At 43.0% G+C, this 27,344-nt stretch overlaps 1 protein-coding gene across 10 annotated transcripts in view; it reads right to left on the bottom strand.

Moving 5' to 3' along the window:
* Positions 1–27,344, bottom strand: part of SUGP2 (SURP and G-patch domain containing 2) — a 39,229-nt gene that overhangs the window by 10,276 nt on the left and 1,609 nt on the right. For 4 of the 10 annotated variants that reach the window (XM_026683149.2, XM_026683150.2, XM_087951598.1 and 1 more), the window contains exons 2-9: positions 23,899–24,023; positions 20,679–22,175; positions 19,865–19,982; positions 17,908–18,356; positions 10,109–10,220; positions 8,035–8,534; positions 5,229–5,293; positions 2,805–2,947 (exon numbers count right to left, since the gene is read on the bottom strand). In XM_026683149.2, coding sequence (XP_026538934.2) covers positions 2,805–2,947; positions 5,229–5,293; positions 8,035–8,534; positions 10,109–10,220; positions 17,908–18,356; positions 19,865–19,982; positions 20,679–22,175; positions 23,899–24,023 — 3,009 coding nt within the window. The remainder of the gene's footprint in view (positions 1–2,804; positions 2,948–5,228; positions 5,294–8,034; positions 8,535–10,108; positions 10,221–17,907; positions 18,357–19,864; positions 19,983–20,678; positions 22,176–23,898; positions 24,024–27,344) is intronic. The other 6 variants (XM_087951583.1, XM_087951589.1, XM_087951612.1 and 3 more) reach the window with 2 other exon arrangements.

The raw sequence follows: 27,344 nt of genomic DNA, 5'->3' as shown, positions 1-27,344 counted from the left end.
ACTTCATGCATATTAATTTATGTGTGAAAGGTGAGATTGACTGGACAGCAAGTATAAACTGGAGTGTTTAATGTCCAGCTGCACCTGCAGGAATGCCCTGTACATATGGAAAGGATAAGTAGAAAATGGGTCCATATTCACTGTCTGGGAGAGAAATAAATGGGTGTCAGGTTGAAGCAGAGGAGGTGTAGCAGTGACACCGAAAAGGTTAATACAGCAGAAGGGGAACCTCCACGCTGGTGTCCTGCTAGGCCAGCTGTCCCAGTCCTGGGTAGCTGAATATCAAGTTCCTTGTCTCAAGCTGCTGCCAATAATTATCAAGTCTGTGTAGAATAAGACTTGACAAGGAGTTAGATGAATGCACCAACATGGCACACATTACTGAGACTTGGCTGGGCACTGTGGGAGATGTTGCCCTGTTGGACATCTACCCTTTTGGGTTTCAGCAGCGCAGCAGCCATGATGATGCAAGGCTTGGGAAGGAGGGGTGGTCACGCAAAACAACTGCAGTTTCTGGGAAGGCAGGCTGTTGCAGATGCCTGTGCGTAAAATTAAAAGACATCAGCCGGGGAAATGGAGTCACCACAGGCTCATCTGAAGTACAGCGGCCCTGACACACGTGCTATAAGAGGGCACACACTGGATCTGGTGGCTTTGCTGATGTTGCCCGACATCCTGATCGCAACTATTGTACTCCATGCTGTGTATGGGGCTACCTTTGAAGACAAAAGTGCTGATCGTTTATCGATAAAAGTCCTAAATGATGCAATATGGGGATGTATCAGGGACTACCTCATCAGACATGATTCTGCCCATCCAACTTGATCATTCTAGGACAGGGGTCTTCAAACTTGACAGCTTTAAGGCTTGTGGACTTCAACTCCCAGAATTCCTCCTCCAGTCACGTTAGCTCAGGAATTCTGGGAGTCGAAGTCCACAAGTCTTAAAGCTGTCAAGTTTGAAGACCCTTGTTCTAGGACAGTGGTTCTCAACCTTCCTAATGCCGCGACCCTTTACTACAATTCCTCGTGTTGTGGTGACCCCCAACCATCAAATTATGGCTCGGTTCCTAAGACCATCGAAAATACGTGTTTTCCGATGGTCTTAGGCGACCCCTGTGAAAGGGTCGTTCGACTTCCAAAGGGGTCGCGACCCACAGGTTCAGAACCACTGTTCTAGGAGAATCTAGAAGTCTGCTGAGGGTGCTACCCCAAGTGTGGTATGAGGCTACATGAATAAGAACCTGGGTATCTAACAGGTCCAGCTTTTCTACGTAAATTGCTCATTCAGCAAGATCAAGCTGGAGAACTTGCTGCAAAGTCCCGGCCCATCAGGAAATCTTGAGAGCAGGGATCCTAAGAGCATCTCTTCCCAGGACCTGAGCCCCTCTGAAGTAGCCTACTCGAGGGGAGAGAGGAAAGTAGCACCTTCCCTGTTGGCATTTTGGAGGTCTACTAAAACTAGATCTTCTGGAGATCCTTAGGGCAGGGGTGTCAAACTCCATTTCATTGAGGGCCATATCAGGGTTGTTTGACCTCGAGAAAGCCGGGGGGGGGGGGGCACATGGCCAACGTGTCACTTGTGTTGGGGGTGTGCCTGTGATGGCCTAAGCACTCTGCCAGCAAAAACAGGCTCCCGGGCTCTGCTTTCGGCTGTGACGGCCTCCTGCAACCTTCTGCCAGTGGAAACAGAGCTCAGGGGAAGGGAGAATGGGACGACGCATGTGGCCCTTGCAAGCTCAGTTTTCGCTGGCAGAGGCACCGTGGAGCGGTCCTTCATTATTTCCAGGACAGCCCCGTGGGCCAGGTCTAAGTAACCCCGCAGGCTGGATCGGGCCCCCGGCCTTGAGTTTGACACCCCTGCTTTAGGGGTACAGATAATAAATATAGCTCCAAGGTTTGGTGAGAATACATTGTGATAAGCCTTGTTGGTTGGAATGAGTTTTACTTTTATTACTGTTTTTATTTGTGGCCTTGCTTTTGTTTTACTGAACTGTGGGGAAGTTCATTTCTCAGAGACTTACAGATTGGCGCAACAGGCACACAAAAATAGATACTTTTTTTATTTCCTCCTGTGATTGGAGTGATGTGCAAATATTTAAAATGAAGAAAGAAAGAAATCAGTAAATGTCTTATTCTACATTCAAAGGGCTGTGATTCAGGCGAAATAGCCTCTGGGCTATCCTTTTACACACACAAAACAACTATTTTTGCTGCTGTTGTTTTAACGTGTTGGGTTTTACAATTTAAATGTTAGAGCCTCCCAGAGTAGATCAGAAGATGGGAAGCGATATAAATGTCGTAAGTAAGTAAGTAAGTAAGTAAGTAAATATTTCAGTGCTGAAATAAATCAATCCCTTTGGAACATTCTGGATGTTACACTGTATGGATCAAAATAAAACTTTGTTTTTTCCTTTTTTTTTTTTGCACCAGGCTACAAAAATAGAAGGGTAATATTCCATGCTTGGTGCTCTCCTATCACCAATCACAGAATAATCAAGTAAGGGGATGATTTTTTTTTAATTGTACAGGCAGATAGCAAAACATATATTCAGTTACTTCCACTATTTGTGGGCGGAAATTTAATTAAGACGATCAAAATTTGCTTTATCGCAAGCTTGGGAAAGGAACTCCAAAGAAGCTTGGAATGTGTTGCATCTCGACTTACAAGAGCTATTTAAGCAGCAACAAATGTAAAAGCTTAACATTAATACTAGGAAATAAGTGGAAACTGGACATTTGGAAAACCATCAAATCCAAATGCATGAGTGCTTTAAATGCTTCTCTTGCCCCCTTCATACATACACTTTAACAGGTTCCTGGATGCCTTTGCCATGTAACCCGAGGCCATGCCCTTCTTGCCAACCCATTTTTTGAAGTATTTGGAAGCCAATGTTCTTCTCATTTAGTCTCTTATTATAGAATTCCAAATCCTTTGTTTTCTGTTGCTGACAAATAAAAACAAGATTCAACAGGCTGGAACATAATAAGGAGATGTTAAACACAACCATAAGCAGAGGTCCCCAGTGTTCGGGGGAGAAGGGAAATAGGGATTATTTTTCACATTTTGGAAACCACACGACAGATGGTGAGAGCAAACAGCTGGTGTGATCTTGACATATTCATCAAATGGGCCACCGATGGATGGGGTCCATCCTAAAACATAAACTTACCTAAGGATAAATCTGCAACGATGCTCTCTTTACATCTTTTGTCTTTAGCCTCCCTAGAAACTCACCCTACAGGTACTCCTTGACTTATGACCAGTCACATAGCGACCATTTAAATTTACAATGGAACTCTCCAGGGCTACCTGGATTCAGTTTTGATGGCCCGCCCCTCATGGTCATGTGATCACAGTTGTGGCACTCAGTAACAGGCCTACTTTTATGGCCACTTGCAACATCTTGTGTCCCTGTTACCCTGATTTACAATGTGTATTTTTTCTGGAAACTGGTGTTTACTTTTGATGTCTAGCAAAAAAACAACAACCCTATTGCAGACAATGGATTCACTTAATGGCCACCGCAGAAAAGGTCGTAATTATTGGGTGTGATCACATTGTGACCTGCTTAATGACCAGCATGACTTACAACTGTAATTCCAGGCTCAATTACGACCATAAATCGAGGACAGCCTATACACAAGTTCCAGATTTTCTGTCTATTTTGAGGGCAGGTGGGCATATTTAGAAACAAAGCTCCAAAATTCCAACCAGTCGTCATTTTTTTAATCTTCTAAAAAAAACAAAAACCTTAAGAACAATGTAGGGATGGACAAAATTAACCAATTCTGAAACTGACTGTTTTGGAGGATAAGGAATTGACAATCATTGCTCTATTTGATCAAGCATAACCTGGCTTTTTGATTCAAAGAATTTATTTTGGCAAAACTACTCAACCACTCCCAAAATCGATGGAAATAGAATATTCCCTGGAACATTCCATTTCCTGATCAATGAATTTCCTACATCCTTAGGAACAACTTTAGGATATGCTTGGAAATCATGATTATTCCACAAGTTAGTGCTCTGTGCCAGTGTCACCAATCAGTGGGCTGGGGACCACTGGTAGTCCATGAGAAAATTTTGGTGGTCCGCAGAGAAATGTTCCCCCCCAAAAGCACAATCCCCATAGCAATTAATCCAGGCTGCACGGGAACAGAAGGCTGTGCCGCCCACATGGCCCGTGAGAACACAAAACTTGCACTTGTGAACAACACGAGGTAGTGAGGGTAGAGGGGGGGAACTTGCCCCACTTGCCTCACACGCCTGGCCTGGCCACCAGGCTGCTTCTTTCCGCTTCTTTCTTCTTCTGCTTTTGGCTGCACGCAAGGAAAACAGCAAAAGTCTTTCTTTCTCTCCCCAAACTCCGTCAGAAATGAGTCTTTGGGACCCTGCAAGGCATCCTGCTCCAAGAGGCTGCGCCGGTGCGACACGTCTCACAAAGACTTCTGCTGCTTCTGCTGCTTTCCTTGCATGAAGCCAAAAGTCTCTCTCCCTCTCCCTCTGAGAACGGAGCTGGAGACGGTATCCTGCAATCCCAAATAAAGAATGATTGATCGGTAGGAAAATGGGGTGGGGAATTTTCCCATTGACTTTGCTGGTCAGAAGGTTGCAAAAGACACAGCAACGGTCGTAACTTTGAACCAGTTGCCAAGCATCTGAATTTTGATCACATGATCATGGGGATGCTGCAAACATCGTGACTGTGAAAAACAATCCTAACTTTTTTTCAATGTTGTTGTAACTTTGAACAGTGAACTGTTGTAAGTCGAGGACTAACTGTAGACTTACAACCACTTGTTTAGCACCTGTTCAGGGTTACAACGGCACTGTAACCTGCAAGGACTGGTTGCAAGTCATTTTTTTCAGTACCGTTATAACTGCATTGTGGTACAAATCAATGGATTCGCTTAAGAACCATGGGTGTGTCTCATTTAACAACTGCCCTGCTTAGCAAAAGAAATTCTGGTCCCAACTGCAATCGTAAGTCAAGGACTACTTATATGCAGAACACATTCCAGCATGCAAATTCTAATTTGTGATCCTGTATGGTACTGTGTAGACAGTTGAACTTAAAGGCAAGCCCCGGTAACCGAATAGGAACGAAAATTAAACAGAAGAATTCTCTCCCAACCTTTATGGCATATTATTCCATTTTGCATTACTTGGAGGAAAAGTAGCAACATAAATATCCCAGTCTTAAAAGAGAATCATTTTTGCCTCACCTTCTTGTTTTTATACGAAGGATAGCCGCGAGGTCGGTCATAAGAGATCCGCACCGGATCATGTACTAAAAAGCAAAATGAGAGGGTGAATCAATCCTACATCAAATAAATACTGTAACGCTTTGGGGCTTTAGAGAAAGAATCCACATAGATCAGTACTACTTTGACCAAAGAGATGCTTTCAGGAAGCACAGGCAGACCAATGATGGAAACAGCTCTCCCTTGTCTCCAGCATCAGAGGCGGATGACCTCCAAACATGGCATATTAGATTAGCAATAGGAAGTGCTGAAGCACTGGATCAGCCTCAATTTACCATGTAATTGAGAATCCTGTTTTTCATAACTGAAATATAATTCTGCTTTCAGGAACCCTAGGAGGAGGATGGAAAGCAGGAGGGGGAAGTTCCTGCCTCAGAAATCTGCTCACTCGGGTTTCGTATTTGAGGGCTCTGAAAATATCTACAGACCCCTCACATCCCGGACATAAACTGTTTCAACTCCTACTCTCAAAACGACGCTATAGAGCCCTGCACACCAGAACAACTAGACACAAGGACAGTTTTTTGCCAAACGCCATTCCTCTGCTAAAAAATAATTCCCTCAACACTGTCCAACTATTTACAAAGTCTGCACTACTGTTACTATTAATCTTCTCATCACCTCTTATCACCCATCCCCTCCCACTTATGACTGTATGACTGTAACTTTGTCGCTTGTATCCTTACGGTGTATACTGACTGTTTCCTAGTATGATTTGATTGCTTATTGTACCCTACGACTATTATTATGTGTTGGACCTGATGATTCTTGACTCTTGACGAATGTATCTTTTTCTTTTATGTACACTTGGCCAATAAAGAATTCTCTTCTCTTCTCTTCTCCTCTCTTCTCTTCTATTCATTATGATTCTTGACGAATGTATCTTTTCTTTTATGTACTGAGAGCATTTGCATCAAGACAAATTCCTTGTGTGTCCAATTACACTTGGCCAATAAAGCTATTTATTCTATTCTATTCTATTCTATTCTATTCTATTCTATTCTATTCTATTCTATTCTATTCTATTCTATTCCAGCTGCATTCCTTGGACAGGGAAGGGGGAGGGGAGGTTGCTATGGTTACCTGCAAGGCCTTGTTGGCATTGAGCAGCGCTACCCTGCGGAAAAGGCAGTTGAGCTGGCTGCAGAGTGGCATCCCTGCCAGGTCTCAATCTGATTGCTGAGATGGTGGAGGACCTCCAAACCCAGAAAAATGGCTGCCACAGCCGGTCAGAAATTTAACTCAGCTGAGAGAGTAACACACTTGAGAGATCCCACTTACTACAGGGGTGTCAAACTCAATTTCATTGAGGGCCGCATCAGGATTGTGTTTGACTTCAGGGTGTGGAGGGTGGCCATCTCAACGTCATTCGTGTCGGGGGCACCTGGGGTGGCCAAGTGCTAAGGCAGGACTTCCCTCAGACCCTCCCTCCCTCTCATTATAATCTTCCTTCCTTCCTTCCTTCCCTCTTTCTTCTTCCTTCCCTTCTTTCCTTCTTTTTCCTTCCTTGCTCTCTTCCCAATCTTTTCCTTTGTCTTTCCTCTTTCCCTTTCTCCTTTCCTGTCCCTTCTTGCATGCTCAAAATGCAAAAGGGGAAACATTTCTCCTTTTTTTGTTTTGTTTTCTGCCAGCAAAAATGGAGCTCAGGGGGGGCCACACACACATGGCCCTCTCAAACTCCGTTTTCGCTGGCAGAGGCACAAATCAATATGGTGAAAACTCTTAGGCAACACATACCCTCAAATAAGGCTGGATCCACATGTAAGTATTACCAGACCGGCTTAACAGCTACATTTACATGACCTGCTACATTTGATTAGTTTTTAAATGTAGCATTTAAAAAGAAATTCCTTCGCTAGTTCTGCAAATCCAGTCTATTTGGACAATTTGGTTAATTTAATGGATTGTGTTGACCCAGATCATGACTTTGTTCAATTAACTGTGTTGTGCAAAACCAGTCTGAATATAGCACAAAATCAGTCAGAACTGCCAACTGCAATTAACTATACTATTTGCTAACTGTTTTCCAATACTTTTGACACCTGTCTGATCTTCAGCAAGAGAGATGGAGGCTAAGTGCAGCCCTGCAAGAAATATGTGGAAAAATGCTTTATAAGCCCTGAGATTTAGAGAGGACGACACATTTTACTGCAGAGCTGAACAAATAAAGAATAAGTAATACACTGTTAGAAACCTCACTGTACAAATTACCTGTCATTCAGACCCATGTCATAATTAGGAATTCAGAGAGAAATTAATAGATTTTCCTCATTCTTCTGCCTGCCACCAGCACAGACTGGTACACTTGCAATGAAACTGGAAAGCACGTAGCTCACGATTTAAAAGAAACTGGGTTTACACACTGAGTAAGCCACAAAATTGATTGCTAAGTTTAGACAATGGGCCCAAACCATTCACAAGGCACCACTATATTTATAGAGAATATTTATAGCCCAGGGTTGAACGGCGATGTCCTTGGTGATCTCTGAGCTTGATTGGTTGTTTCCCCCCAGATAACATTGTTGGTGCTAGCAAACCCCCCACTTCCTAGCACTGATCATGTTATCTAGCTGTATAATGAAACGTCTGTATCAAAACAATATGGGAAAAAAGGTCAAACACACTGTAGCAGGGGCCCCCAAACTTGGCAACTTTAAGTTTCTGGGAATTCTGGGAGTTGAAGTCCACAAGTCTTAAAGTTGCCAAGTTTGGAGACCCCTGCACTATATAACCTAGCAGAAGCACCCAAAACGTTTTCCCAGCTCACCTGTTGGTTCATCTATGAGACACACTCTCTTTGAGGCTGGGATCAAGCCCACTTTCAGGGATTTGCTACTGATTCTCTTGCGCCCAAAGGGGGTGCCCTGCATGGGTGCCTGTGCCGTTGGCTCTGAAAGGCCACTGGTCTCTCCTTCTTCTTCTTCTTCAGCGGTCTTTGAATGCTCTGCTTTCATAAGCCCCTCTTCCAACATGGCTTCGTCTAGCTCCTCAGTTGGCTCTGCAGCTTCCTCCTCCTCTTCATCTCCCTCTTCATCTCCCATGTCAGCTTGGGGAGCTTCTTCCTCCTCCCCGTCCTCTTCCTCATCCTCTTCTTCTTCCTCGCCCTCTTCCTCCTCCTCCAGGTTTCCCCATTCGCTTTCCTTTGGTTCAGACCTTTCATGGAAGCCACCAGATTCCTGCCTATCACTGAAGCTGATAGAGGGGCATAATTCATGGACTTTCATGCGATAAAACTTGAAGGCAGAACTCTCTGGATCCTGCAGAAATCTGGGGTGGGGAGGGAGTTTAGAACAGTGTTATTTATTATTACAATAATACTTGTAATACTAGTAGCAGGGGGAGGGGGGAGAGACACAAAGCGACCTTCTTTCTCACAGAATTTTCTTCTTAAAAGAATTCTAAAAGTTAGACTTGATAAAGCGTGCTAAATCTGCACTTTGCAGGTATATGAGGCCCTCGATTCCAACTGCAGTCCACAGGTGGGGTGAAAAACTTGCAGCCAAATTGCAGCAAATGGTCTTTCTGCAGGCTCTTGCCCTGTCTACACCAACCTGATCAGCTTTTAAGTTTTAAGTTTCTGGGTGTTACCCTAAAAGAGGACCTGACCTGGGGTGCTCACATTGCAGCCCTGGGCAAAAGGGCCCAGCAGAGATTATACGACCTGAGACTTCTCAGAAAACAACTGAATGAGAAACTGCTGGTGACCTTCTACCGCTGCACCACAGAGAGTATCTTAACTTACTGCACCTCTGTATGGTTTGCCAATTGCACAGTGGCAGATAGGAAAGCACTCCAGAGGGTTAACGTCATTGTCCAGAAGATCACTGGTTACTTTCTGCCCTCTTTGGAAGAGCTTTTTGGCTCCCTCTGCCTTCAGAAAGCTCAAAACATTCTCAAAGATCCATCTCATCCTGGGCATCCCCCCCCCCCATTTTTTTAACTATTACCATCTCGCAGATGGTACAGAATATCAAAAACAAGCACAAATAGGCTGAAAAACAGCTTCTATCCCAGGGCAGAAGCTCTGTTGAATTCTACTGTATAGTGCAGTGTTGGTGTGGTGTCGGGGGTTTTCAATTCATGTGTGGATTGTGAAGGATGTGTGTTTGTGTTTATTTTCCTGGTCATGATGTGCACTGAAGATGGTGTTTGATTTCGTTGTATAAGGTGCAATGACAATACACTAAACTAAACTCTGCAAAGAATTGCTTACAGCCTCCTCCCTCGAGTAACTTATGACCCAACAGTTTAAAAATGGGTGACTTCACATCAAAGAGAATTGTATTTCTTCTTTTGTCTGGCAGATAGGGAGCCATGGTGGCGCAATGGTTAGAATGCAGTATTGCAGACTAACTCTGCCCACTGCCAGCAGATCGAATCTCACCAGGCTCAAGGTTGACTCAGTCTTCCATCCTTCTGAGATTGGTAAAATGAGGTCCCAGATTGTTGGGGGCAATTGGCTGACTCGCTAAACTGCTTAGAAAGGGCTGTAAAGCACTGTGAAGCGGTATATAAGTCTAAGTGCTATTGCTATAGTGTGGCCGCAACAAAACTGATCAGCAAATTAAATCCCACCTCTATGTTGATCAAATAAGAAGTGATCTTAGGCAAACGACTTGCTCTCCATCTCAGTTCCCTCCTCCCAGTCTGAAAAACGAGACAGCCGTCAATCCTTTTGCAAGTGTCTTACAAGGATTTCAACAAGAACAGCCAAAGTACCTCTGGATTCTCTAAACTATTATTGAATCATTTAAAAGTATTTCTCTTATACATTTGCACTTTTCATTGACAAGCAAGACCGGGGAGGAGGGGTTGGGGTTGATAAACAACAAACCACTCACAACAAGTCTGGATTATCGGCACTGTTATCGATGCTGAACTGCTCAATTTCCGGCCCAACTTCAGCAACAAATTCAGCCAGCTTTTGAGCTGTTACCATGACTTTCGGGTCCACTGAAAGACAAGAGAAAGAAACCATCCAGGAAATGGTTTGTTTGGGTTTTTTTGCAAAGAAACAGTACATGTAGAGGCACTATCAATACAGTCCTATTTTGAATGCCAGCAAAAGGCCAAATGAATTAAATCACATTCATCTGTTTTTAACCATTACTCCCTGATGTAAAAAAAATCCCGAAGACTGAGCTTGGGAAAACCTGCACGTAGTAGAACTTTTGCTGTACTACTCAGCCACGACTCTTCCTTCATCAGGAACTTGTCCTCTTATTATGCACTTATGCAAGGCTGTTGTGGGGGGAAACCTTTCTCCAAGGTTCAGTGGCTCCCCATATCTGCAATATGTGGAAAAACCTGATTCAAATGGTGCACCAATCAACTAAATGTAAATTTCTGAAGAACAGATTAACAATTAGGTTGAGATGATTGAGAATGACAGCCATTTAGAATCTAATGGTTCTAAAAAAAAATTATGCTAAGTGCACAGCTGCATGGGAAAAACATGGACTGCATTTCCATCAGGCACCAAGCTGTGAAAGGGGTTTGGTAGGGCAGTACCACTGTAGTCTATTTACCACCCAATCAGCCAAGCTGTAATCTACAATCTATCACTATGGCGATCATACCTTCAGCATGTTTTGGTACATCATTCAAACCCTGATTGAGCGTCTTGATTGCTTAATGCAGCCAGATACTGGTATGTTTTGGACAAAAAAGGCAAAAGGTTGAGTTGGCTGAACAGTAGCAGAGCCAAAGCTCATCTGCATTGGTGATCTCCGATCCTCCTGCTCTTTTCCTGTGTCTCCTGTGGGCGTGATGATCACAATCATGAAAGCGGAGGTGTCATGCCCCTGGCGGAGACTGACACTGAGGAAGAGGAGGAACAGCCAACAGGGAGTGGAAGTGTGGCTCCAGAGGTGGAGGCTGGGGAAGGGCAGAGGCTGGCTGGGCAGTCAGAGGATCCAGGCCCATCCCCCGTCCATCCTAGGGCACGCAGGGAGGAGGGGATCAGGGGAAAATGTGGTGTACTCAGGATGAGAGGGCCATGGTCCTCTTCATGGGTTGCCGGTGTGAGATCTGCATAAGAGTTTGGACCTGTGTGCTAACAGACGCTGGAGACAAATTAGTGTTTTATTCCTAAAGAAAGTTTATCTTGGTTGGTGTTCTTCCAACAGGGATTGTCCCTGGTTATCTTCCTGAAGCTGGCAATTATCTATCCTGGTCTGTTGAGGAACTTTATTCAATGCAGTTTTGTTTTTGGCTTTTGCTTCGTTATTGGCTCTCTGACTGTGAACTGTGTTTCTTTCCTTTGAAATGTTAATTTTGAAAATAGTTTTCTCCTCCACTGTGAACAATTTAACAGTGAAGCCAAGCTGAAGGCATTATAAGGACTTTTAGTTACGTTTTGGTTTTTGTTATAGTTCTGATGTACTCTGGGTCATCACAAGGAGATTCATCTGTCACTCACTCTATGCCTGGCAACTTCAGGCTCAGACTGAACCTTCTTGGTTTTGTCTCTGTTTCTTCAAGTTGAAAGAAAACAAAAACAAAAAGAATATGGAGGTACATAACACAATTGTGTACAGGTGGTCCTTGAGTTATGACTGTAAGGGAGCCCGGAATTATCACTGTAAATCATTGCAGTTCTTAAGCATTTCACCATGTGACCTGACCTGCTTTTACAACATCGTTTGTGGCAGTTATTAAGGGAATCCATTTTACCCAACCGATATTTGTGCTGGAAGTTGCAAGCAAACCAGCAAAGCCAGCAAAACATAGGGGAAAAAATCAGTCAGATGATCACAGGATGCTGCAAAGGTGTGCCGATAGTCAAGCCCTCAAAATGTGATTACATGACTGTGACGTGTGTGTATCCTAATCAGTGGAACAATTTGCTTCCAGAGGTTGTGGGCACTTCAACACTGGAAGTTTTTAGGAAGAGTTTGGGCAACCATTTGTCTGAAATGGTATAAGACCATGATGGCGAACTTATGCCATGTATGCCGGAAGTGACATGCAGAGCCATCTCTCCGGGCACGCCAGCCATCACCTGTTGCTCTTCTGGGTTCCAGCCCACGCATGCGCGCTGGCCAGCTGGTCTTTGCGCACACAGGAATGCTGGAAACGGGAAGAGCAGTTCCCTGGAGTGCATGCGTGCGCCAGCCAGCTGGTCTTCACGCACGTCTGCGTGTTAGAAACCAGAAGACCAGGTGGCCGGCGTGCATGTGCATGCCTGGAAGCTAAACTTCCGGTTGCCGGCACTCCCACATGCGTGTCGGGAAGCTGCCCTTCCGGCGTGCCCTCGCACGCTCCCATTGCCGAAAAGGTTAGCCACCGCTGTTATAGGATTTCCTGCCTAAGCAGGGGGTTGGAATAGAAGACCTCCAGGTCCCTTCCAACTCTTCTAATTCTAATTTTATTCTATTCGTTTACTAGAACAAAATGTGGGCATAAATAGAATAGAATACCTTTATAGATAGAATACCTTTATTGTCATTGCATTCCATGAATACAATGAAATTTGAAAGCTACTCCAGCACAGTGCCCCAAACACCACATCACAATCACACTACAGAGTATTTTAAAAAAAATAAAATAAAATAAAATAATAATAATAATAATAATAATAATAATAATAATAATAATAATAATAAAACCTAGTCTAAAACCTATTTAAAACATTTAATAAGTTAAATAGTTTTAAAATGCCACTATATACAGTACATAGGACTAAATCACAAATGCACTGTTTGATTTAAGATAATTATTGCCTTGGAAAAGAGCCTATTAGTCCTCATTTTAAGACACCTATAATGTCTCCCTGATGGTAACAGTTCGAAATATGAATGACCAGGATGAGAACGGTGGAGATTTTTAGTGCTCTAGAGGAGTCTGGTCTTCACAATCTCTTCCAAAGAAGAAAGAGAACAACTGATGGTTTTTTGTGCTGTGTTTGTAACTCTCTGGATCATAACATGAACAACTGAAGCAGAGTCAGTCAGGCTATTCTCTTGAGCACAGTTAATCCTGAAAGAAGCTCCGTGACATGGAACGAATGAGCAAAGTCACTGCAGCGACTCAACTGACAGCAGCAGAAAGTATGAAAATTAATTAGGTAGGACAGTAACATTCCTACTTCAGATGAAGGGTGGAATAATGATTTAGGACATGTTGTGTATAATTGGTTTTGAAGATATAATACTATTTGCAGTTATTATCAGTTGACAGGGAAAAGAAAAAGTACAGAATGCTGGCTGGCCTTTAGCCACTGCTGCCTTCATTGGTTCAGACCTGGCCTATCTGAAGATCTGAAAGCATGCTTAGTAACTGAGGAACACTGGCAGTTTCACTCGTACATTAAGCATTGCTGGATATTTAACCTCGATCTCATGGGTCCCTATTAATTTAAAGCAGGTGAGGAGAATTTGGGGTAGTAGCGGGTGCTTTAATGGGTTTTTAACATCCTGGATTTTTAAGGTTGGAGTCACCTATGTGTGAGTTGGGTGGCCATATGAATTTGTTTTGTAAATAATAAATATGGCCCTTTTTTAGCGCGCCAGTTAATTTTATGTGACCTGGTCAGTGATGGCATTCAAATTTTTTTACTACCGGTTCTGTGGGCACGGCTTGGTGTGTGTGGCATGTTTTGGTAGGCGTGGCAGGGGAAGGATACTGCAAAATCCCCATTCCCTCCCCATCCCACTAACCTGCTTTCCAGCTCCGTTCTCCTGTGCAGGGCAACAAAAGAAGACCCAGCCAATCAGCTGGGACTCAGGAGGCAGAGAAGAAATGGGGTTGGGGCCAGTCAGAAGTAGTATTCCAAACTACTCAAAATTTCCACTACCGGTTCTCTGAACTACTCAAAATTTCCACTACCGGTTCTCCAGAACTGGTCAGAACCTGCTGAATACCACCTCTGGACCTGGTGATAGTCACAGTGAGGCTGCAAAAGCTGTACATGGGCCAGTATAGCACAAGGCCCAAAGGATGCAGCTCTGAATGATGCCCAATGAATACACACCTAGTAACCACAGAGTGTGCGGGAAGCTTCAAGGGATGAAACTGGCTAAAGAGGCTTCCCCAGAGGGATATTACCTCTACTCAGCATAGGGATGCAGGGAGTCATTGCCTTACGACAGTTTGTTTAGTGACCATTCAAAGTTACAAGGCCACTGAAAAAAGTGACTTATGCTCATTGTTCACACGACCGTTGCAGCATGGGATCAAAATCCGGACGCTTGGCCACTAGCATGCATTTATGATGGTTGCACTGTCCCGGGGTCTAGCTGGAGAACATGATTGATGACTCTTGGCTATGGATGTGTCCCATTGGAGAATATGAATGATACACCCAGGGGTGGAGGGAAGACCAGGGTCAAGGGTGACAATGAATTATGTGTCTAAGAGTCGGCTACACCTAGGCAGTGCTGGACATTTTAATTCCCAATAAATCCTTTTAAAACTTTGGAAGTTTGGCTTGAGACTTATGATTTAAATGGGGGTAACTGCCGGAATCCTGACAGTGATCATCTTTTGTGACCTTCTGATAAGCAAAAGTCCATCCAGCTTCACTTAGCAACCACGATGCCAACTCAACAATTGCAGAGATTCACTTAAGAGTTGCGGCAAGAAAGGTCGTAAAATGGGGCAAAACTCACTCAACAAACGTTTCAATTAAACAACAGAAATTTTGGGCTTGGTTGTGTTCGTAAGCCGAGGGCTGCCTGTATAGTCAAGAGTCCTGTATCTCCATATTGTAGCCTTCTCCAATCTTCTCCAGTCTCCTTTTAAAGCCATCCAGCTTGATTAGACATTTCATGGTTTAGAACTCCATATTTCAGCCATGAGCACTTTGTGAAATAATCTTGGGAGTCTCCCACGTTCAGCTTGCCTAGGACTGAGGCCTAGCTGGTTGTGTTCCCTCTTGGGAAGAGATCATTGGCTGAATATTACAACATACAATATTACAATAATTTATCATTCAAAACCGTAGGTGAATGGTATCTTAACAACCACGATACTAACGTAGCAACTGCAATCAATTGCTTAACAACCGTGGCAATGAAAGGTCGTAAAACGGGGCAAAATTAACAAATGTCTCATTTAGCCACAAAAAATTGGGGCTCCACTGAGGTCACAAATTGAGGACTACCGGTATTTCACCATCAGAGTGATAGTGAACTGCTATGCTGAATGCATTTGCCCAACTGGCTCTGTAGGCATTCTTCAGTGGGCTCTATTTAACTATGCTATCCGTTCACCCAGTGGAGTTGTAGATGCTGCACAAGAGAGCTGTGCAAAACCTTTGCTGAGGCAAGACAACACTTGACCAATGGCCTTGGACTTCACGCCACCTTAAGTGGAGAATCCACACAGTCGTATTCCCTTGGGTTGCTCTGCTTTACAGGGTCAGCGAGGGCCACAGTTCCCCCTCCACTGTTGGTTAAGAGGACACATCAAACTGCTGGAGCACAAGCCTGAACGGAATACTTGAATGGCTTGAGAGGGAAGCCATTATTTATTTTATATGCATTCACTATTTTAAGATGCCCACTCGGCATGGGGCCTCGAGTAACGAAATGTGAGCAAAAATTAATATCAGCAACAACAACAATCAAAAGTCATCTTACTAGGGCACATCCCCTTGAAAAACAAGCTCACTAAACACCCTATCATAAGGCCAGGATTGTATTTGCGCAGAATTGGAAAAATGATAAAATACTAGCAGAGGGAAAAGTGTTTGAGAAAATATTTGAATGTGCAGAGATGAATAGATTAACACTGGAAATTAAAGAAAAAGAAGAAACTGAATATTATATATGGGACTTATTTTATAAATGGTTAGAAAATAAAACGAGTTAAAATTGAGTAGATGAATATACAAAGAAATTAGTGAAGATGGTTATAAAGATAATAAAGAGGAATTGATTTATGATTTACAAAGAAAATGTGATTGTTATATTGGTTAAAACATATTGTGATGGTTAGCACAAGATATATGTACACAGTCGACACACTGTATGAATGAAAGATGGAATTATTGTAATTATTAAAAAAAAAATAATGCCAGGAAAACAGCGATGTTTTCAATTCCTCATGGAAGGCCATCGCGGTTGAGATTAAGCAGAATTTCTGGGGTTATGTTCTACAAAGCAAGTGCAGTAACAGAGAACGCTGAGAATGTAGCAATGATCTTCAAATACGGCCAGGATGTCACGCAGAATAAAAGATTTATCTTCTTTAGAAGCCCTGAGCGTAGGACATGGAATGCCTTCAGTTACAGGAAGGCAAAGTGTGATTAAATGTTTTTTTAAAAGGCTTCCTAACAATAACAGCTTGAGCAGAAGAAGAAATGACCCGGATGGGATGAGCTCCCCTTTTCAAGTGGAGGTTAGGGAGCCATTTGTCAGAAATGCTCAGACGTTTCAGATTTCCCTAAGCTGATATCAGCAATCTGGAGTGAGCAATTAATTTTCCCAAGGGGCAGCATGAGAAACCGGGACTATTGTGGAGGGCTGAGCCAATAGGGCTGTGAAGGGGCATGTACACATGGACATACGTAAATTGAAACTAAAAGCAGCAGTTGCTTTCAAAGTAAAAGCAATTCACATGGACCGGACAGGAACAGCTCAAGAGCTGGATGTGGCCTGGTAGTCGTAAAATGCCCAGGGTAAATACCATATATGAAAGGATTCTATTTCACAATTTTCTCACATTAAAAGATGACAATTTGTATCCGGGCAGGTCCACCAGATATGAAAGTATGTATCCTGTTAATTTTTGCATTTCCAGCAAAAAATATTGGAGTAAGATTCGAAAGTGGTTACAAGAAATAACAAAGCAAAAAACTGAATTTCGACCAGAACTGTTCCTATTAGGCAGAATTAAGGGAGAATATAGCAAGACTGACAGATATATTATTCTACATATAACAACTGCTGCTAGGATTACATATACACAGCACTGGAAACGGAGATATACCACAAGAGGAAGGAGTGATAAGGAAAATTCTAGAGTGCGCAGAAATGGACAGGCTGACTCTAGAGTTAAAAGTTAGAGAGGAATCGATGTATTATTCAGTCTGGGATGCATGGTTTGAGAACAGAAAGAAAAGTAATACTGTAATTAATTAAAATTATGAAGTTATATATACTGAATATAGATTTAACAGAAAATATATTATATAACAAGTGGTATAAATAAGGAGTAAGTAATAAGAGAATTAATAGAAAAAGTAATATGCAGTAATTGTAATAGAAAATTAAGTATAAGAATATGGTTAAGATATGTAAAGGATGCCTTTAATGTTGATGAAATTGGGGTTTTTATGTTTTTAAATTGTTGGAAAACTAAATAAAGTTTATTTCAAAAAATAAAAATAAAGATGACAATTTGTAAGAACTTCCAAAGGCCTTGGGATCATACTGAAGACTGCTGGGCAGCTGCACATAACCCTGCGACCTTCAGGTTGTATTATTCTGCGCTAGACAGAAAAATCACTTAAATCGGTGTTTCTCAGCTTTGGCCCCTTGAAGATGTGCGGACATCAAATCCCGGAATTCTTTGCTAGCTGGTGACTTTTGAGATTTGAAGCCGACACATCTTCAAGCAGCCAAGGTTGAGAAACACTGACTTAAACTGTTCATGGCCCTTCCCAAGAACGTTGCTCCTCTTTGGCTTCACCTACCGTCAGGGAATTGGCTCATCAAAGACGGGGAATTTTCGGAAAGCTTCAGCAAGTCCGTTTCTCCTGAAGTTTCTTTTAGGGACAGCATCTCTTCCGGATCACCGTCGGGTTTGTCCCTGTCGGGACTGGACATGGGTGTGTGTGGGGGTGCTTGCTGCTTCAGCACCGACCCGGCAGATAAGAGCGTCTGGGTTCCAGTGGTGGATTTCTTGGCTCTTCTGGCCCTCGCAGCTCTTTGCAGGATCCCAGGCCTTCTCCTCTGAAAGAGCTTCTTCTTGATCCTCGCCACTTTCCTCCTGTACAAAAGAATCCTCACAACTTCTGAGATTTGCTGCTCAGACGTCTTCTTGTCTTGGGTTTCTTCCTTGGCTGCAGACATCAGCCTCTCCGTCTCATCCAGCTTCAGCTTGTAGTACTTGTATTCGAGGCTTTCCTCCTCGAGGAGAAACCTGTTTTTTTTGAGGGGATGGGAAAATAATCAAAGAAAGCTGCAAAATCTTCTCCAAATTCCCACCCATTGGCCCTTGATCTCTTTGCCCTTCTTTCTGCCCTCTTACCCTTCTGCCCCTCCTGTTGCAAACACTTTTTCCCTCATTCCACTCTGCTGTTCCTGCTTCCCCCACTTGTACAGGCAAAGAATACTCACTTGTCCTCCAAAGGCTCATCTAGCACAGCACTTAGACATATACTGCTTCAGAGGTGTTTTACAGCCTTCTCTAGGCAGTTCACAGACTCAGCCTATTGCCCCCCCCCCCCCAACAAACTGGGTCCTCATTTTACTGACCTCGGGAAGATGGAAGGCTGAGTCAGCCTTGAGCTGGTCGGAATCGAACTGCTGGCAGTGAACAGTGAGTTAACCTGCAATATTGCCTTCTAAACCACTGCGCCACCACTCCCTTCTTTTCATCCAAAGGCGACCCTCATAATCAAGCATGGACTCCTGGCTATCTCACAACTGAGGAGTCCTTGGTGCTCTCTGAGCTGGATTGTTTTCTGACAGATGTTTTATAACAACCTAGGCAACACCAACAGTTACCTAGCACAGAAGGAGCTGAGATGCCGTGAAAACAAATTGGTTCTCTCAGAAGCCTATTGAGAGTGCCCCATTCCTTGCAAGAGACATGGGTATGAATGAAACCTATTTTGAGGTAGCCCCCATTTTATGGAGCTCCCTCTCCTTGAGAGATATCAGTGTCTCCGATTCTTCTTACTTTTCACAAACAAGGGAAAACAGTATAATTCACAATTTCGGTCAGAATTTGTAACTTCCCAAAGGAGAAATTTGCCACTTGAGACAAGAGAACAACTCCTTCAACTAGGGTCTGTAGACCCACATCAACTAACCTTGCCCAAGAGGACACTTTTTAAAAAAGAAATCACCTTTCTTGGTGAGCAGGGACCACCTCCCTGAAGCCAGTTTCTTTAACAGTGGCAGGCAACACCCAAAGTGAGAATGCTAGACTTAAGAAGAGAAACAACCCAGGTACACCATGCTAACCCATACTGTGTAAAAAGTTGTGGCTTAGCATTTGTCTGAATTCAGGTGAGTAGTTAGCAACCATTAATCCTCCAAGACAATGCTATCAGGCGCAGACATGGCCACAAAGCAGAGTCATTCTTCAACAACGACTTCATTGTTCCCCAACCACAGCATTTTCATTGGGTGACTATAAAAATCACTGTTTCTCAGCCCTGACCAACTTTAAGATCTATGTACTTCACATCCCATAATTCCCCAGTCAGCAAGTTGAAAACCATGCCTTAGGATTCTCTATTTATTTGCTTTTATTTAAGCGTACTCACGTATCAATCCTGAATACAACAGGACACCTTAAACCAGACATTTATTTTCTAACTTACCTTGTAGAATATCACAAAGACATGATAAAATTGGAGCTAGATATTGCCTCCAAGCACTCTGAAGGGTCCAAAGACAAGAAACAAGTAAGATAAATACCAATACTCCGGGTTGTGTTTCAGTTCAGCCTTCTCTTTCCCTGTTAATGTGCCAGAGACCATCGTATTCACCAGCTTTTCAATCGTCTCAACGACTTTCCTATCAGCACGTTGTGAGGCTATGCAAACAAGTACCAAAAAAGGTGGAGAAAAAAAAAATAGAAGTCACAATAACAATTTAAGATGGCAACTTGATATCTTCCTACTAATCAAATGCGCTCTCGTTATGGTTATCACTGGTAAGTGAGCAAGATCACTTTATGTACTCCATTTAATTCTGTATCATAAAAATGTGTGGATTATGAGCACAGAAGAGTTTGACTTTGTGCCACAGGCCACAACCTCAATATATAAAATGCTCACCATTTGTACTTTACAGAGATTTCAAAGAACTTTATTTAGAATGTTCCCTGATTAATCTTTTTAGTCTTTTTAAAAAAATAAATCTAGTTATTTCTACGTTATTCAGTAGACTCCTGGATAGAAGAGTATTACATATAATTATATTTTGAATTGCGGGGGGGAGTAGTCCTTAACAATAATCTTATTTTGTCACATCATTTTTCTAAACCTCTCCTCACGTTTAGTCAGCAGACCTACATCCCAGCACCCAGTGGTACTGTATTTCTGAGGTTTTTTTCTGAGAAGATCTGGGTTTTAATTCCCACTCATTCTGAGATAGGCTTTGTTCCTCAACCTAGTGTATTTCACAGAGATAAAACGAAAGGCAGAACATCATTCCTAATTGCTCACATACTAAAAAAAAAAGATCCCCACTTAATTTTAAGTGTGATTTACATGAATATTCCACTGACCCTGAGCTGGAGGACTGGCAGCGGATCTCTTTAACTGCATCTGGCAGCCACTTTTCTCCAACCAACTTTGCAAGGTTTCTATATATTCTTTCCCAAACAAGGCAGAAGTATCAAAATTGGGAAATAAGGTAGGAGGAGGGGCCGAATCCTGGACGCTGAGGGCCTCCAGGATTTTTTCCTGCCTGAAGGCAGAGGCCAGAGCGAAGGTTTGGCCCAGGAGGGCCAAGGATTTCCGGCAGAGGGACATCGTAGTCTGAAAAGCGGTGGCCATCTTCCCTGTGTTACTGAAGCTGTTCGTTTTGATTCTGAGCTCGTAGGCATTGCAGGCCATCAGCAGAGGCGTAGTGCTCTTGAGCAGGTAGTCCTGCAGCCGCATCATATACCGGTCGAAAGGCTTAATGACCTCAAAAAAACTATTCTTGGTCACCATCACCCTTTTCTCCAACAGCAGGTTCAGAAACTGGCTGTCCACTTTAGGGGTCCTCAGAGCTGGGTGTTGCAGCGTCTTGACGCTGTTCATACAGAAATCTTGGTGCTCCGTTTTCAGCGAGCACTTAAACGATGCCAGCATTTTGGCGCAGGTCTCCGTCTCTAACGTGAAGAGCAAACGGAAAAGTTCTGAATACTCCGGGTCTCTCTTAATTTCATAGAACCCAGCCCACTTGATGATTTCAACCCCAAAATTTGCAAAAATATCCGAAGAATCTAGAAGTTCTAAGTCGGGCTCTTTGATCCGGAGGTACCCTGTAGGTTTCAGAGCTCCCTCTTGCTGTAGTCCCTTTAGAGAGGCCAGACCCGGCCTTGGGATTTGTGGAGGGTGAAGAGAAGGTATCGTTCTTGGCTTGACAAGACCCAGAGGATTTAACAGAAGGTCATCTGCTGGGGACAAAGCTTTAGTGGCCCATTTCTTGAGGTGAGCAGCCAACTCCTCTTTACTTCTGACTAGGCCTCTAGTGGCGATCCCACGTTTCCCTTGGAGACCTCTTCCCCTCCCAGCATTCAAAGCGGAGCCGAATTCTCCCTCAGTCTCGAGGCCCTGCTCCAGATCATAATTCTGACTACAGGCAGTCCTGTAATTCTCCTCCAGAAGCCGTGTTGATCTGAAGTCGCCCAAGAGTTCTGATGAATCAAAGTCAGCCTCACGGCGTCTGGAAGGGTCTCGAATGGGAGTGTGGCTATATTTCCGTTCCCTTGAGGCAGCGTTGTCATAGTCTCGGGAAGATGGGCCAGCATAATCTCTTTCCACGGCCGACGAATTTCCATAGTCTTGTTCGTATGAAGTTAGCTGGCTGTAGTCCCGATTCTGTGAAGAGAGTTTGGCGCTACTTTTGGCAAAGTAATCCTCCTCCTCTGTGACGTGGCTGCTGGACCTATAGGAAGGCAGCGAATATTCATTTCTAGTGTCTTTCCTCCAGTCACCCCGCATGAACTTCCCACCGTCTTGAAATTCTTCCTCCTCCTCGTCGTACTGGGCCCGTGTGACTGGCCGCGAGTGAACTGCATGAAGAAACAAAAGACAGCCGCTGTTTATAGAGGCACTGAACTTTAATACAACCACCCTATTTGGAAGTGTTGAAAAAGGATGAGCCACCCCTGCATCAGGGATGTCAAACTCAAGGCCTGGGGCCCAGATCCGGCCCACAGGTTGCTTCGATCTGGCCTGTGGGGCCACCCTGGAAACAGCAAAGGACTGGCCCGCAGTGCCTCTGCCAGCAAAAACGGAGCTCAGGATGGCTGTGTCAGGGTTCCAGCGACTGCCCTAATTAAATCATGAGCCTCGAGCCAAGCTTCAAAAGAACCTAAAAGATTTATGAGGAGCAACATATCAGCATTATCACAGTTGAAGCCAACTCTGACACACGTGATCTACAGTCACCTGTGACCCTGTTTCCTCCCTCTCCCCTGGGTGTGTCATCAATCAGATTCTCCAACGAAGCACATTCAGCAGCTAGGCATCATCAATTACATTCTCCAATGAAGGATTTTTGTGGGCAGAAGATCTGGTAGCCTAGCTACAATCTTTGTAAGATATGCATGGAATGTACTTCTGGTCCGTCCCCGTCCCCCCGTCCCCCCACTTATGGCAACTCGAAAACAGGCATAGGAATTCTTTATGAGTTGACAGGCTGTGTGTAACCCTCCCGAGCTCCGTTTTCACTAGCAGAAGGTTGCAGGAGGCTGTCGCAGCCGAAAATGGAGCTCGGGAGCCTGTTTTCTCTGGCAGAGCGCTTGGGCCACCATTGGTGCCCCTGACACGAGAGACATTGAGCTGGCCATGCCCACCCCGGCACCCCAAGGTCAAACACAACCCTGATGCGGCCCTCAATGAAATCAAGCTTGACATCCCTGCACTACATCATGCAACTCTGTATTCTACTGGAACATTAAATATTACTAATGAAGGCAAAACCACCTTTTGTCAACAGGGGACATGGGAGTGTGATGGTGCCAGTGCAGCGGCTATGCTGATTGTCGTGGTGAATGAGATTATGGCTGTGAGTCTTATGTATTTATTCTCTTTAATACAGCTTTATAGTTCTTAAAGTGTTGTATTTTTATATGTTTTGCTTGTAAACTGGTCATAGTCTTTCTCTCATACACACTTCTCTCTTTCTGTATGTGTGTGTGTGTAAGATGGACAGCTGTATAAATCTGAATAAATAAGATGCCTATGAAAATGCACAATCAGAAGAAGAGCATGATCACACTCCTTCCCAAATACGTGGCAGTCGTTGATTTTATAAAAATTGGAAAGGTCTACTTCGAATCACGTCAGTAAAAGAACTCAAACTCTCAGGACCCAGAAGAAGAGCCTTCTCTGCTGCCATGCTCATCCTTTGGAATATCTTGTCTCTAAGGTAAAACTTGCCCCCACCGTCCTATCCTTCTACAGGAGCCTAAAAGACCTGGCTCTGCCCGTTGGCCCGGAGACCAGATGAATTCTATACTAGAGGTGGCTGATAAATTGATGGCAGACTCCCCCTCCCGCCCCCTTGCACTGTGCTCTCTGCCTGTCCAGCTTTTTGGTTATTGTATTCTCACTGTGTTCCTTTTTCATAATATTTATTTTATGGGTCTATTATTTTACTTCTGTTCTGTTTCCACTCCTTTTTCCCCCCTCCCTTTTTATTATTGTAAGCCGCCTAGCGTAGCCCCATGACGAGTTAGGCAGCAAATAAATTTAGTAAATAAATAAGTAAATCTGTACAATCAGTGCTACCTCTAAGTTGATGAAGCGCCTCATCGATTGGATCACTTCGGTCCAGATATCGTTTTGCCTTGACCTGCATGATTGCATCGAAAGACTCCCGTGTCAACCGTTGGGAGGCCATCTTGACTCTGAAACTAAAGGTGAGGAAACTTAAGAATATGCGTTCGCCAGTGACATGTCTTTATCCTATAGCTTTCACAAAAAACAGGTCTAAGTAAGATTTCTAAATCATCAACTATTCAAGCCCAGACTTAAATTCAGCAGAGCTGTTTTTTACGTGGGAAGAATAAACCACATGGAATAGAAAGTAAGAGTTGTAGGAATTCTGGTTTACACTGAATAAACTACTTTGTTTAGAGCACTATCTAAACTCTAAATCTAAATTCAGTAACATTGCTCTTGACTGCATATCGAGAGCATTAGAGGAAGAAAACATGTAGAAAGGCATTTAATCCCCCCACAAATTAATTATTTTCTCACAACAATTGTGAATATATGTTATATATATGGTCCTGACAGAACTGGTTCTGTGGGAAGCCTCAGTTTGTAACCCACCTCGATCATGCTAAATATAACGTCATTGTCGTATGATCGATGATGCCATTATATTTAGCATGATCGAGTGGGTAACAAACTGAGGCTTCCCACAGAACCAATTCTCTCAGGACCATAACACTACAGGATATTAAAAGCATATAAATTCCAGAAATCCAAAATAAAATTAATAACCAATCAATAACATTCATTAACATTTGTATATGTGACCATCAAATGTAAATGGTTAAAGATTTAGCACATTTAATTCAATTAGAAACAGACACATAAAACAAGTTCAGAGAAGTGGGAACATATCAAGGACCAATTTACTTTACATGATGTTTAATTAGAGACAATACAGAAAGAGGAGAGAGATTTTTACCACTACAAAGCAAGGGGGAAAAAATGAGGCTTCTTGCCACAGCAAAGGAGAAAAATTTCTAATGTGCAGTTCACACAAACATGCTGAATGGGAGAACCTTTTGCACACACTGGAATTACTTCACTTAGGAAAGAAAAGGGAATAGAGAGAAATGGCAGAAAGAAAATGAGTAACAATTATTTATAGTACTGAACTTCATCAGCATATATTCTGGTCCACCAAAGTTATGATAGATCCTCCAATAGATGGAGAAGGAAGGTAGAGAGAGATGGGTTTTTGGTTAGACCTGCTCCTTTGTCTGATTTTGAACCCAGATAATCAGCTAAGAACCACTTTGGTGTAGTGATGAAGGCACCAGACTAGAAACTGGGAGACTGTGAGTTCTAGCCCTGCCTTAGGCACAAAGCCAGCTGGGTGACCTGTGGCCAGTACTTTTCTCAGTACCTCAGTATTGAAAAGAGGAAGATATATCATGCCCTCATGTATAAAAACAATGACTAACAAAGAGGGTCAAATGTCATATTATTTGCAAAGATATAAATAATAAGAGTTCAATGATTAACAGATTTAACAGATAATCAGAGTTGGAAGGGACCTTGTAAGTCATCTAGTCCAACCCCCCACCCAAGCAGGAGACCCTACACCATTTCTGACAGATGGAAGTCCAATCTCTTCTTGAAAGTCTCAAGGGATGGCGATCCCACAACTTCCAAGGGCAACTTCTGTTCCATGGGTTGATTGTTCTCACTGTCAGAAAGTTTCTCCTTATTTCCAGGTTGAATCTCTCCTTGTTCAGTTTCCATTCATTATTCCTTGTCTGGCCTACAGGCGCTTTAGAAAATAGCTTGACCCCTTCCTCTCTGTGGCAGCCCCTCAGATATTGGAAGGCTGCTATCATGTCTCCCCTGGTCCTTCTCTTTGCCCATTCCTGTAATTGTTCTTCATATGTTTTAGTCTCCAGTCCCCTAATCATCCTGGTTGCTCTTCTCTGTACTTTTTGTAGTCTCAACTCTTTTTTATAATGTGGTGAACAAAACTGGATGCAGTACTCTAAGTGTGGTCTTACTAAGGCTTTATAGAGTGGTATTAGTACTTCCCTTGATCTTGATTGTATCCCTCTGTTAATACAATTTAGGATTGCATTAGCTTTTTTGGCTGCAGCTGCACACTGCTGGCTCATATTTAACTGGTTATCCACTAAGACTCCAAGATCCCTCTCACAGTTACTGCTATTGAGCCTGGTTTCACCCAGTCTATGTGTGTACTTTTGGTTTTTCTTGCCTAAGTGTAGGACTTTACTTTTCTCTACATTGAATTTCATTTTGTTAGATATAGCCCAGTGTTCTAGTCCAGGGGTCTCCAACCTTGGCAACTTTAAGACTTGTGGACTTCAACTTCCAGAATTCCTCAGCCAGCAAAGCTGGCTGAGGAATTCTGGGAGTTGAAGTCCACAAGTCTTAAAGTTGCTAAGGTTGGAGACCCCTATTCTAGTCTGTAAAGATCCACCTGGATCTTGAGCCTATCTTCTTGGGTGTTAGTTATTCCTGCCATCTTAGAAAGAAATTAAGTTTAATTAATGGCTTTCCTATGGCTATGAACAAGGAATTCCAACTAAGAATGGCATTTACCGTTACTTTGAACAGACATGCTATATGTATCATATATATCCTGGGTATTTTGAATCTTTGATTATTTTAAGTGTCAGATTAGCAATTACAATTATATTGTATTTTGAATCCTGATATCATGCTGGGTTTTTGCAAAAGGCATTTGTGAACATGGAAGTTTTCAGGCAGCCCCTTTTAAGAGTCCTAGGTCACAACATCAATTTTCCTGCATCCTTTCTTCAGTATTTCAGAAATACTGCTTTTTATTTAGATTCGAGTCCGATGCCATTGAATTTAATCAATCCACAAAAGTACTGGTTTTTGTCAAAATATTACATTTCTCATTTTTTGCCATTTCAAATTCACTCCCTTTGCTAAAAAAAATATTCTCCCAGGCAAAGTTACCTACAGCAAATGCTAGGCTTCTTTTCAGAGTGAACAGGGACTGAGGACAAATCCCCTTCATGTAAACATGTTGTTCAAAAAAATTCTAAATTAGTCTTTAGCAATGTTGCCACGAAACTAAAAAAAGAAATTAAAAAAAAGAATGAATATGCATGCTAGAAGTGATGGGGGTGATATACATCCAAACGAACGATGTTAGGTTGGAGGGAAGGAGCATCTGCAATAGAAAGCTTTCTTTAAAAAAGCCATATTCTTAAACATTTTCCTCTCAGATTGACATCCATGTTAGATCTGATAAGGGAAAAACATTGGCGGGCTCCGAGAAGAGCCACAAAGCCACACAAATGTTAAATACAGATAGCCCTCAACTTACCACAATTGAGCCCAAAATGTCTGTTGTTGAGACATTTGTTAAGTATAGAATAGAATAACAGAGTTGGAAGGGACCTTGGAGGTCTACCAGTCCAACCCCCTGCCTAGGTAAGAAACCCTACACCACTTCAGACAAATGGTCATCCAACATC

This window comes from Notechis scutatus, chromosome 1, assembly GCF_049901735.1.
Source record: "Notechis scutatus isolate UNSWTSFEM ecotype Mainland chromosome 1, rNotScu1.2, whole genome shotgun sequence".
Classification (NCBI taxonomy): domain Eukaryota; kingdom Metazoa; phylum Chordata; class Lepidosauria; order Squamata; family Elapidae; genus Notechis; species Notechis scutatus.
This window is presented reverse-complemented; position numbering and strand designations above follow the sequence as displayed.